Source organism: Cucurbita maxima, unplaced genomic scaffold (assembly GCF_002738345.1).
Source record: "Cucurbita maxima cultivar Rimu unplaced genomic scaffold, Cmax_1.0 Cma_Scf00020, whole genome shotgun sequence".
NCBI lineage: Eukaryota > Viridiplantae > Streptophyta > Magnoliopsida > Cucurbitales > Cucurbitaceae > Cucurbita > Cucurbita maxima.
The window spans coordinates 144,355-157,523 of record NW_019272036.1 but is presented as its reverse complement, the minus strand read 5'-3'; the positions used below and the strand labels follow the sequence as shown (position 1 = coordinate 157,523).

The window sequence follows — 13,169 nt, the reverse complement described above, 5'->3', positions numbered from 1 at the left end:
TTTTCTTTTCTCTTCTCTTCTTTAGAGAGTTTTAAATTGTGAAACGTAAATGCCTTGGACTGCTTCCTTCCTTCTCTCTCTCATTGTATTGTATTGTATTTGTATTTGTATTTGTGGTGGAAACAGCCTTGTCGGCCATCCTCCTCCTCTTCGTTTTGGACTCTTCTGTTTGGTTTCCATAATTAAACTTCTCATCTTTAAAGGAATCATTAATGGGCGCAATGGCGAACCAAACCCGTGAACATATTGAGTCCTTATCCCACAACAACTTCCAGTTCGCCAAATGGCTTAAAGGCAGAGGATTAGAAATCACGTTAAAGGATTGCAGAGTTATCAAAAAAGAGAGAGAAAAAATGAAGCACAAATGAAGCACACAAGTGCATTTCCGCCACAAATCCTATGGTTCTATGATGATTCTAGAAAAGTTTACCCCGTAAACCTTGAAGGAGTGACGAATACAGAGGTCAGCGCAGTAAATGGCGTACATCAGCAACCGCGTCGCCTTCGTGCTCCTCGCAAGGTTCTCTCAACAATCTTCTTGTCCAACTGTAAACAATTACAACAACAGATCCGGGGATGGATCAGATAAGCTGTTATCTACATTGAACATGAGAAACATGGCAAAAAATGTTAATTTAACCTCAACTTCGCTCGCGATTATGTCAACCTCAGCTGCATTTATCTTGACAGCTGCTAGCTCTTTCTCTCTGAAATAAGCAAAGACAACAACTACTACTTCACTTAAATAAAAACAAGAAACAATTCATTGCAATCATCAAATCCAATATCAATAAACAATTTTACAAATACTCATTCGATAAATCCCATTTTTCCTTTCTGAATGGGCGACTACTATGTGTATTTCCCAATGATGTGAAGGAACTCATTATTTGCCAACAATTCCAAGTCGCTTAGTAACCAAAAAAAGTATCATAACCAATCAAGAACACACGCAATTAATTTTTCACGAGCATCGAAACGGCGTAAATTAAAAGGAACTGATAGAACAAAATGACAATATATATGCAAAAATTAAAATGTAGGAAGAAAAACAAAGTCTCCCTAAACAAAGTCTCCCAAATTCAATCATTCGGTTAGCTAAATTGCTAGTCAATTCAATTCCTTCCTATTCTAAGCAAAAAGGTAGAAGCAAATACCTCTTGAACACGAGTGGAATCGAGTTGACGGTCTTCAACGCGATCAGTGAGCTTGTCGAGAGCCTTGCTCTGTTGCTGCATGTCCTTAGAATCCACCAGCATCTCGACTCCATCGTCTCCAACTTCCATTTTCTGTTAAAAGTCAGTCACTGATTGTTCAGCGCTGTGCTCTGGAACCAACGGCGTGACAGTAATTGTGGTGATTTGTAAAGACGATAGAACTTGTCACGTCTCTTCTGAGAATCGGAACAAATCAGCGACGGCAAGGAGCAAACACCAGCAAACCCTCAGTTCCTTCTCGGCGACCGCGAGTTACTTGCTGAGACGTGTACAGAGAAAAGAGGCGTCCATGGAAATAGAAAGCCCAAATCCAAGCCCAATAATAAAAGGATGCCCAATCATATTAGAGCGAGCCCAAGTGCCATCCCAATCGTATTCATATCTAATCTATTAGACTAATTTGATTTGAGTGGACAATGAATTAAGATATGATAGAGAATTATACGTAAATTTCTCCCAACAAAATAGAAAAATCCGAAGTTTGAAGGACTCGATAAAAGAAGAAACACAATTTCAAGTTGATTTCTGTGTTGTCTGTTGCTGTTGCACCTTTGCCATTGCGCCGATGGAGGTTAACGTCAACGATGAGATTTGATCGTTTCTCAAGATTTGCTCGTTTCCCAACACGCAATCGTCTAAGAATCATCCAGTTCCATGCCACACACCACTTTTTAATTCAATCTCCGTTTGCTCGTTTCCAATTTCTTGGCCGTAATGGATAGTTCTTCGCGGGAAAATCTCATCCTCGTAAACCGAGAACCAAATGCGATCGCGTACCTTACTATCAACCGTCCGAGGTCTCTGAATTCGTTAACGAGGCCGATGATGAAGGATTTGGCTCAGGCGTTTAAGAGCTTGGACAGCGACGAGTCCGTTCGGGTCATCGTGCTCTCTGGATCAGGACGAGCGTTTTCCTCGTGTTTAAGGGAGATGTGAAGGATGTTGAATACAATCCGGTCGTGCATATGGAACGTTGCCGGAAGCCGATCATCGGAGCGATTGATTGCAGGCTTCGCCATCACCGCCGCGTTTGAGATCGCGTTGGCCTGTGACATACTCATCGCTGCGAAAGGAGCTAAGTTCGTCGATACTCATGCTAGGTTTGTCATTTTACTTAGTTCACTCTTGTTTTGTGCGCTCGAGCGATTCTTGCTGGTTATAGTAGCTAGGATTAGGGCAAAGACGATGTAATTTTCTGAAATCCACTGGCAGTACTGTTCTATTGAAATTACCAATTTCTGGAAATGTTTGTGCAGATTTGGGATATTCCCTTCATGAGGGTTATCTCAGAAACTTCCACAAACAATCGGAGTAAACAAAGGTAGTGAAGCATCCCTAACGGCGATGCCTCTAACTGCAAAGGAAGCAGAGTAGAGGGGTTTGGTAAATCAGGTGGTTGAAGGAGTTGAATTGTTGAAGAAATCTAGAGAGGTTGCAGAGGCCATTTTAAACAACAAGTCGGCCATTAACGATGGCCTGAAGCTGGATCTTGGCCAAGCTCTTGCTCTGGAAAAGGTAATTGCCTTACCGAAGCTGTTGATTATTGAACCTTGAAATTCTCATTCTGACATCTTCTAAAACTCTTAAGTTTATCTCCAAATTGGTACTAACATTTGAGTGTGGATTAGCTGTCCATCTTGAAAGGTCAATGTTCAATCATGAACTCAGCATAAATTTGAAGCACTTTTTGCAACTGGCTGATTGTTTTGTTGATGCAGGAGAGAGCTCATGAGTATTACAATGGAATGACCAAAGAACAATTTCAGAAAATGCAGGAATTCATAGCTGGTCGGACCTCCAAGAACATGTAGTTTCCTCAACGGTCAGTAGATTCCTCCCTACTTTCATTTACATCTGTAATTTAATCCTAGTGGGTCAGAAGCCTCTTTGTTTGTTTCAAATAGGAGTTTAGTAGATATTGTCTTCTTTAAACGTTTTCTTTCGAGCTCTTCTTAAAGTTTTTAAAATGTGTGTGCTAGCTAGATGTTTAAACACTTTTTTTAAGGATATTCAAAATAGGAGTTTAGAAGATGTTTCGGAATAGTTAAAATGTGCAAATCTTTTTAAGGATATTCAAAATTATAAAAGAAAATCAATAATGGTCAGAACTCAACAATTCTCATGTATAACTAACTACCCTGCTACAGCTGGAATCCAGTTAAGAATGGTCAATTATTTGGTACATCCATTATGTGAATATCCCGTTGCATTAAATCCCATGCCGTTGGTGGCAACCTATTTGGTGTATAATTTAGGGATATATGCTTGGTACCACAAGGAATAGAGAGAGACAGGGCGTGCGTATTGCGCAGTGGATTCATCACCCATTTCCCATCTTGTTCGAGTAATTAAGATACATATCATCCTGTTTGACGAGTAATTAAGATATATATTCTGTTCGTTGGAGGAGTAATTTGGGCTTTATGAATAAAAGGTCCTAAAGCATCTTAAAATTTTAAAAAATATAAATTAGGGTTGTGTGTTTGATATAATATAAATTTCTATGTCCAATAAGTTTGCCAAAGATGGTCCAATAATTTAGGAATCTTGCCAACAAAAAGAAAAAAAGAAAATAAAAAAAATCAAGAATCCATTAAATTATATAGGCTAAATATATAATTTAAACAGGAAATAAATGATTTAAAAATGCGTAGAGAGGGGAGGAAAGTTGAGGGGAATTAAATAATGTAAAAGAAAAGGGAGATTATATTAAATGAAACTAAGCCCATGGATGGATGGTGCGAAGCGAACAGATTTGGGTACGCAAGCAAAGAGATGCAGTTGGCTTTAGGTGCGCTGGAAAGGGTACGGTTGCAATTAAAAGAATTGCGACGTGTCTTCTCGGAGAGGCCCCCAGTGTTTAACATACTCAGAAAAGGGCCCTTCCAATTTAATTGCCTATGCAAACCAGCGGATCAGATTGAATTATACTAAATATTTTATTTTCTAATTGAGTATTTTAAAAAAATGTCGGCATGAACAAATTATAAAACTATTTTTTAAAACAACATTTAAAGATTATAAGAACAAATGGAATAAGATGTTTGAAAGGTGCACGTGACAGCTTCAAAAATAAAAAGTAATTTCAAAAGAAGAGTAAAAAAAAGGCATACCATATTTCTGCTATTTTTTATATTCCCCCTTTTTATTAATAAAAATCCCAATCACCCCGTGATTCCTTTACCCCATAAATAGCCATTGGATGTAACACAAAGCTGACTCCGTTTCCACACACCGCCAAATCCATTTGTTTCCGCGTCGCCCTCTTAAAACGACCCATCCCCTCCGTCGTTTCGAACCATTCTCTTCACCTGACAAAAAATGGCTTCCGCTCTCTGCTATTCCCACCACGCCGAAGACAAACAACCGCCCACTCCCCACGAACCTGAGAGATCGCCGCCGTTCAAACGATTTGATATTGTCACGGATTTCTCCGATCACCATTACGCTCACTCGAACTTGTTCCCCAACTGCATTGGATCGGATGTCTCGAAGAAGATCATGCGAGAGTGGAAGATTCTGGAGAGGAATCTTCCGGAATCGATTTTCGTTCGCGCTTACGAAGAGAGAATAGATCTTCTACGAGCCGTGATTGTCGGTCCGGCTGGAACTCCGTATCACGACGGATTGTTCTTCTTCGACCTGGCGTTCAGTTCCGATTATCCGATCAGTCCTCCGATTGTGTACTACCACTCCTACGGACTGCGATTGAACCCTAACCTGTACGAAGACGGCTATGTGTGTTTGAGTTTGATCAATACCTGGGACGGAAAAAAGGAAGAGCGCTGGAATCCGGCGATTTCAACAGTGCTTCAGATTCTGATATCGATTCAAGCGCTGGTGCTGAACGAGAGGCCATACTTCAACGAACCGGAACTGGACGAGGCAGCGGAGGCGGAGATTTACTCGGACGCGTACAACAAGGAAGCGTACCTATTCTGCTGCAAGATGACGATGCGATTGATACAGAATCCGCCGAAGAATTTCGAGGAATTTGTAAGAGATTACTTCAGGCAGCGAGGGAAGGGGATTCTGGCAGCTTGCAAGGCGTATTCGGAGGGCCGCGTTAGGGTCGGGAGGTTCAGTGGAAGTGAAACTGAAAATTGTAGCTGGAGCAGTAGCAGTAGTAACGGTGGTAACGGTACGCATGTTTCTGCCATTTTCAAGGCATTAATGGAGAAGACGCATCGGGATCTGCAAGCAGCTTTTGACGTGTCTAGCCAGGAATGAATGGGTTTTGTTCATTTTATTTTTTTAAAACGAAATTAAATCTCGATAATATTTTGAATGAATGATTGATTTTGGGCAAAAAAAAAAAAAAAAAAAAAAAAAAAAAAAAAAAAAGAACGATTTTTGGGATTTGTGACATGACATAAACAAATGTAATCTGTTCAAGGAAGTGGGAGTGTAGGCAAGAAGGGGAGAATGGTGGACACAAGTTAGTTCTAATATCTTGGCTACACAAAAAGTTGTTTTAGAGGTATCAATGACCAAACACAATGGTACTACAGCCCCTTGTTTGGTCGTGTCTCTATTCTATTCTCTTCTCTTACCATATTATATCTTATTCCAAATTAGTTTTAACAATCTAAGTTGGAGTTGTTTCAAATACACACCAACTTCTAGTATGTTTGTTGGTAGAGACATGAGGTTTAGGGTTGGTGGCATAACCCATTTTCTCATACCTTTTTGGGATTTGAACAATCAAGAAAAAAAATAAAAATTTAGAGTTCAACCGTAGGGAATATGAAATTTGATTATGACTTTTTGGTCGAAAATATGAATTATGTTTGAAATTGGTTGATAATTTATAAATTTTATACTCGAAAAGGACAAAATATAACTAAAAATATAATTGAAGGATTTTCACTTTGGTTAAAGCAATAAAATTAAAACAAGTGTGACAACAAATATATATATATATATATAAAAAAAGTTAATATTCTACGTGGGGACCACTACTGAAAAAAACATAAAATATGAACATAGTATGGAAGTCGTATATGACAAGGAGATTATCGTACTAATCACCTTAAATAATGTTTTTAATTAGGTGAGAATATTTGAGATATATAAATGACAAAACTGTAAAGTTAGCCCAAATGCTTTTTGAAAAAAAATATTTAGCCCAAATAAAATGATTGGATGGTTAAGAAGAGGCCCAACTCACATCCATATTATTGGTTACTTCACGCCTTGCTTTTATTCTCCACTATTATATAATAAATTTATGAAAATACATAAATATTAGACACAAAATTAATAAAAATTAATAGGTCAATTTATTAATTATTTTTTTTTAGTCAATTAATAATGACAGTATTTTAAATAATAATTTTAAGCGACAGAAAATATAAGAAGCATAATTATTGAACTCCAAGGAGATACAATGAACATATAATTGGTAAAGAAAAAACTATAATTGCTCAATTTTTATTATTAAATGAATTAACTCGTTTTCAAGGCGATTTTAAGATACAATGAACACATTAGTTGAAAATGCAAAGCTCAATAAATGTCATTAAATTGAAAGAGTTAATGGAAGATGACTATGAAAAATAATATTTAAATAAAGTAGATTATAAAATGAGAGACGAGAATGATATTCGATTACTTTAATAATCTACAAACAAAAAACATATAATAATAATATAAAAAAACCCCCCCTATTTTCCGTATTAATTCTAGAAAAAAGAAAAACGACAATCCAAAGGTGGGCGCCAATGGGGCAGCCACGTGAAGCAGCCACATGCATACGTACGCCCATACGCATACCACCTTAATTTAACTAATCATTTTAATATTATATAATCTCATTTGAAAAATGATTCACCTTTATCAATTGCTCACGTTCTTACTTTGCTATACATTTTTATAATATATAAAAATTGTTCCAAACAATATGACAAAACATTAGGTTACTCGACCATTTTATGTCTTGTCCACCGAAGAATTTATATTATGCGGGCCCACGTTTCAAAGTATTGGGCCGAAGGGGATGGGTCAAGCCCAAAGACAACATAGAAGGCCCAGCCCAGGAAGAGAAAACGTGTAACGTGACGCGATTTTAGAGAGAGAAAGGAAGAAAACGCGGCTGACTTCGAGATGTATTTTGAAAAGCAAGAGAAGGGGAAAGGAAATGAAAGGAAAGGAAAGGAAAGGAAGCCCAAAACGCGCAAAATCGACAGAAAGAAAAAGTAATTTATAATTATGTTTTTTAATTATTCGAATTATCTAAGAAACTATGTTTAATTAGTGTAATTATAAACTTAATTATATGTTTAATTTATTCTAAAATATGATTAAAATATTAAACAACCTCTAGCGGAAATTGTTAAGGTTGGCTCCAACAATAAAAATTAAAAAAATAAGAGAGAGAGAGAGAGAGAGGGAGGAGAGAGAAGGACATTGACAATAACCGAGGCAACAGAGGGATTCCCCTCCCCACAAGAGAATGAGGCGAAGACCTTCTCTGTTCCTCTACTACCGAACACAAATCTTCAACTCTGCTCCTTAATCTCCCAAATTTCACGCTTCATCTTTCTCTTTTCTAGTTCCTAGGGTTCCATTTGCCCCTCAACTACAAGGTTCTAGGGTTCTGAATTGGGGGTTTTCATTTCTGAGAGATGTGGGATGCTCCGGGGATTGATGAATCTGCTCTCTCTTTGTTGGAAGCCATTCGGGCGTGGTGGTGAAAATTTGAGCTCTGTTGGAGTCATTGGAACCAATTGCGGTGGCAAAGATTCTAAGGATAGCTTACTCTGGTTTTATGATTATGGCAAGTATGCTTCCGGTGATTTTTCCATGGCCGTCGTTCAGGCCAACCAGGTGCTTGAGGACCAGAGCCAGATTGAATCTGGTCCTTTTGGTACCTTCGTCGGAATCTACGATGGCCACGGCGGCCCCGACGCCGCTCGATATGTCTGCAACAACTTGTTTAGGCGTTTTCGGGGTTCGTCATTTTCCACTCCCCTTCTTTTCTGTAACTCTTGTGTACTGTATTTACTTATGAGTTATGATGATGACGATTCTTCCTCTTCTCCTCTAGTTTTCAACGGCTCGGGTTTATCTGTTGACTCGGATGTGAGCTTTTTACTTTGTGCCGTATTTCTAACTCATTATCACTGCTCTTACTGATCCTTAGATCCATTGTCTTTTTCTTTCTTTTTTGGATTGCTAATTTTTCTTTTTTCATTTTCCCCTTGGAAATGGATTACTGTTTGCGCTTGATTGGTGTTCTCGAGTTTCGAGTAAATTATAGCTTATGCTGCTGAGGAAGATAGAGCTAGCTAAATACAATGCAATTTTTGGTTGGGTTTTGTTTGAAATTGAATACTGTAGACACAGGATTCCTATGACGGCTGATGATACTATAACTTCGCTCGATGTTTTGAGTATGTAGTCTAGAAAAAATTATGCAAAATTTCCAATAAACACTATTCGTTGTGTGTTCTTTGATTACACATGACTTTGTATTGTCTTTTTCAATATCGAAAAGGAAAAAATGCTGAACTTGAAAAATCTGAAACATGTTCCTGAATGTTCAACTTTTCTAAATAAACAGGCTAGGTTGACATTCTTGAATTTTTTATGCAACAATTGCAGATGAAGAACAAGGAGTTGTGACTCGTGAAACCATCCTGGAGGCATTTCGTCGAACAGAGGAAGGGTTTACAACTGTCGTGTCAGAGTTGTGGAGTACTCGACCCGAGATAGCAACAGTTGGGACGTGCTGTCTAGTAGGGGTGATACATGAGCAGACACTCTACGTGGCGAGTCTTGGAGATTCTCGTGCTGTGTTAGGGAGGAAAGTTGGCAACACTGGAGAGATTGCTGCCATTCAGTTATCAACGGAGCATAATGCCAATCTTGAGGATATAAGGCATGAATTAAGAGATATGCATCCAAACGATCCTCAAATTGTGGTTCAAAGGCGCGGAGTTTGGAGAGTGAAAGGCATTATACAGGTAAAAATTACTGTTTTGTGTCAGTTTAGACCATCTCGTATCTTGTTGACTTCCTCCTATTCAATTGTTTTTCATGTTTTCACTCTCTTATTATAAATTGTAGTTTTTAGGTATATCCTGTTTACAACTTTAGGAACTGTCTTCGTGTTGATAGGATCGCTTGTATAAGATGATTTAAGTTTCGGATTATGTTATCATAAAGGGGTGGAGATGTTGTAACCTTTTCCCCCACTAAGTTTTTTGAGCTTTTACATTGAGAGTGTGGGGGGAACGATACTCAGTGTACGGTGTTCATATTTCAGAATTCCGGGTATTTCCCGGTACCACCAGAGCTTTCATCCTGCTAGTTTTTATCATTTTAGTGTATCTGAGGCAACTGACCTGAACTGAACTGAATATGTGCGTGGTTGACTTTGATTTTAGAAGCTTGGTTCTGGACCAGTGCTTTAGTATAAAATTAGAAACACCACACCTTTCAAGCAGTCAAGGTTTTCTTTACGTTTAAGCTGGGATGAGATCTATTCGTTTGTAACTATCGTGCATGTTTGAGGGTAATATAGATCCTTAGTATAAAAATGTTGCTGTTTTCTTTATCAGATCAACCACACTCTTGCATGCCGTTCTTTATCAGATCACTTTGATGTTCTCTGCCGTTTGTTTCTTTTAGCTCAATCTCTTAACTGGCCGTTTTCTACAAAAGTGATTTTTTTTTTTTCTTTTCTCATTTTTAGTTCATTTGTATCAATGTGAATAGTGATCATATGTTCAAAGTTTGTGATAATATCTCATGCAGGTTTCTAGGTCCATTGGGGATGTCTATATGAAACATTCTCGGTATAATACTGACAGAATCAATGCTAAATTTAGACTTCCTGAACCGATGAATATGCCTATAATGACTGCAGTACCCACGATTCTTGCTCACCCTCTTCATCAAAACGATTCTTTTCTTATTTTTGCATCCGATGGACTTTGGGAACACCTAACCAATGAAAAGGCTGTGGATATTGTCCACAATCTTCCTCGTGCAGTAAGTTTCCCTCCACCTTCTATTCTTTAGTCATCATAGAGAAAAAGTTTCAAATTATGGTGACTACCTATCTGGGCTTTAATATTCTACCAATTACTTTAATGTTAAACCGGCTCGGATACTTACCGTGCGATGTGTTTGGTTCGAGCTATCTTTTAAAACTTTAACTGTTTACAACGATTTTCGGAAACACATTTGATGGGTCATCTTTGCCATTGGCTTGATGCAGGGAAGTGCAAAAAGGCTTGTGAAGGCAGCCCTTCAAGAAGCAGCTAGGAAACGAGAGATGCGGTATTCAGATCTTCGAAAGATCGACAAGAAGGTTCGGCGTCATTTTCACGATGACATTAGTGTTGTTGTTTTATTTTTCAACCACGACCTTATATCCCGAAACCATACCCTCCTAGATCAGCCATTATCAGTCCGAAGTGCCTTGGATCATTGATTCAAATTTTTGTTGCTAAATATCAACAAAGGAAAAAGAAAAAAGAAAGAAGAAAAACCCTGTAATTTGAACATTAGATACATCCCAATGCATCATAGAGAGCTTCTCTGATACGAAGAAACATATTGAAGACTCTTCAAAAGTGCTTTTTTTCCCTATATATATATATATAACTTAGATTTGTAGAACCCAGATAGATCTTAAAGTTCATCTGGACCGTTCATTGCATTCACCTAAAAATTTCAGTTACGCAAATTGTATGATGGTCGGTTGTATTTCTTAGGTATACTTTGTATGATCCGAATAAAGTTTTATAATTGGTTGTATTTAAAAAAGAAAATGGTATTTATTTATTTATTATTAATAATATATATTAATGTTGCATTTACAAATGCGAGTTACTCATGATATTGGTTGATGATGCTGAGGTTTTGTTGGAGTATCATCTCTCCATAATATTCTATTTTATGTAATATTTAATATATTCGTGGTTTTATTTTAATCATTTTAATCATTTTAATTCCTGGAGATGGCGTTACTGTTGCCAAGTTGCTTTTCTATTAATTATACACGCGCAAATGATTCGGTTATTTTACTTAATTAATTAATATTGCTCAGTGGTACCATCATTTCTTCTCTATTTATCAAATTTCAAAGCGTAGACTGTACATTGATTCACTTACATGTTTATTAATTTGGAAAAATAAATATTAATTAATTTTATATTCTCCATGAATTTTAATGTAATATTTAGTAATCTAACTTAATATTCTATGCATGTGACACATGCACGCTAATTTTATAATTAACCCACAAAAATAAAACTAAAATATGTTTTTAATAATAACTTCATTAATTAAGATCACCAACTTTTTATATGTTAATCATACGACCCAAATCATGTAACATAACATAAGATTTTTAATACATTATATTTTTTCACAACACAACACACCACAAACAACAAAACATCACTGTTGTGGAACGCCAAAGCTTACATGTCTCAGACATTCCACTTTATTACAAGATAAAAACATTACTTTTTTCCTTTACAATTCACAAGCTGAGATGACGACGATGATGGTGATCGGGATATATTTTTTTAGGGTCTGTATGGCTTCTCGCTTGAGAAATAACGGTGAGTTTCGGTATCTGAGCCCTTTCCGTAGTTTTTATAACCAAGATTTTCATTGTCCTCATCTTCGTTGTTCATGCCAACGTCACCTTGAGAAACATCAACATCTTCAGAATCATTCACACCACTGAACACTCCCGTTTCAGGGATTTGACCACTAAAGCTTTGAGCTAGCTTACGCGCATCTTTCTTCTTAACCACGCTGTGCATGGTAGCATCTGCAAACACGAGCAGCAAGAAGACGGCAAAGAGAAGAAGGGTCCTCTTCATCATAGTCATCGCAAAAACTGATAAAATGAAGCCAAAAACGACACTTAGACGACAAATAAGAGGAAAATTAGGGATGGTTTTGAATAGAACTTACCTTGTATTTGGTTGGGAATGGGAAGGCAATGAAGAATATGGTATGAATGAGGAAAAAATGGAGCATATTTATAAAGGGAAAATTGAGGCCACTGTGTTGAACACTGCGGAGGTATATATAGCAACAAAAGATTCTAAATAACGTCTGGAAAGCACCTTTGTGGAGACATGCAGGAGAAATAAAAAGTGCGGTTACTAACCGAAGTGGAGATACCATAAATGTTTGTCGCCTCACTATAAGGCGTGTTAAAAAATATTTATAAAATATTAAACATTTCAGAACTTATCGACCCAACTCGACTCATCAACACCTTTACGAGAATCTTAATGAATAAGTCGAAGAATCTTCAGGTTGGACCCAACTCGTAGTAGGGCATGCTCGAGAAGGTTCGCTCGATGGTACCATATTAGTCAGTATGATCATATCACTCGAACAATATTGAAAGTTGAGGATCAAACCATCCGGCCATGTTTGGTCGAGCTATTTTTTTTTTTATCTTATAAAATTTTATTTCAGTTTGATAATATAAAATTAATATATAGATATTTTAAATACAACGAATTTTATTATCTAAGGGGGAGTGTCATATGATTACTTTATGCATGATAAAGATGGCAATTATAATTGAGTGATAATAAAATGTTGGTAATAATTTAATTATATAAAATTCAAATTAGATATTCAAATTCAAAATATCTTTTAAAGTTTTTTTTCCCAATAAATTTATTAAAAGAAAAAAATGCGTGGGCAGAGGGATGGCATACCACACAAACCACTGAAGAAGAGGTAATTATGATTTAAGGTTTAATTCCCACTTATTTAAGTTTCAACGGTTTAATAATTAAATCACGAATTTTATTTTTAAAAATATATTTTAGGGAATTCAATTGGTCTTTTTTAATTTTTAAAAATTTTAATATATACAATATCTCTACCGTAATGATCTTCAACTTAGACCTAATATTTTGTTGAAAATTTAGTGGTTAATTTCCTTTTTTTTTTTTTTTTTTT

The 13,169-nt window shown here is 36.8% G+C and overlaps 2 protein-coding genes, 1 long non-coding RNA gene and 1 pseudogene across 3 annotated transcripts; 3 read left to right on the top strand and 1 right to left on the bottom strand.

Moving 5' to 3' along the window:
- The first annotated feature begins 1,604 nt into the window (after positions 1 to 1,604).
- LOC111494285 lies at positions 1,605 to 3,126 on the top strand (annotated as a pseudogene).
- A 1,088-nt stretch (positions 3,127 to 4,214) lies between these two features.
- Positions 4,215 to 5,738, top strand: LOC111494283 (probable ubiquitin-conjugating enzyme E2 25). The gene has a single exon (XM_023144188.1). The coding sequence runs from the start codon at positions 4,539 to 4,541 to the stop codon at positions 5,445 to 5,447; it is 909 nt and encodes a 302-aa protein (XP_022999956.1). The 5' UTR covers positions 4,215 to 4,538; the 3' UTR covers positions 5,448 to 5,738.
- Positions 5,739 to 7,578: 1,840 nt separating this feature from the next.
- On the top strand, positions 7,579 to 10,922 carry LOC111494282 (probable protein phosphatase 2C 42). Its single transcript, XM_023144187.1, has 4 exons — positions 7,579 to 8,169; positions 8,823 to 9,184; positions 9,978 to 10,214; positions 10,444 to 10,922. The coding sequence occupies exons 1-4, from the start codon at positions 7,851 to 7,853 to the stop codon at positions 10,657 to 10,659; spliced, it is 1,134 nt and encodes a 377-aa protein (XP_022999955.1). The 5' UTR covers positions 7,579 to 7,850; the 3' UTR covers positions 10,660 to 10,922.
- A 589-nt stretch (positions 10,923 to 11,511) lies between these two features.
- On the bottom strand, positions 11,512 to 12,239 carry LOC111494287. Its single transcript, XR_002720167.1, has 2 exons — positions 12,159 to 12,239; positions 11,512 to 12,081 (listed from the first exon to the last, which is right to left on the bottom strand). It is a non-coding gene; the product is annotated as an uncharacterized LOC111494287 (long non-coding RNA).
- Positions 12,240 to 13,169: the final 930 nt, after the last annotated feature.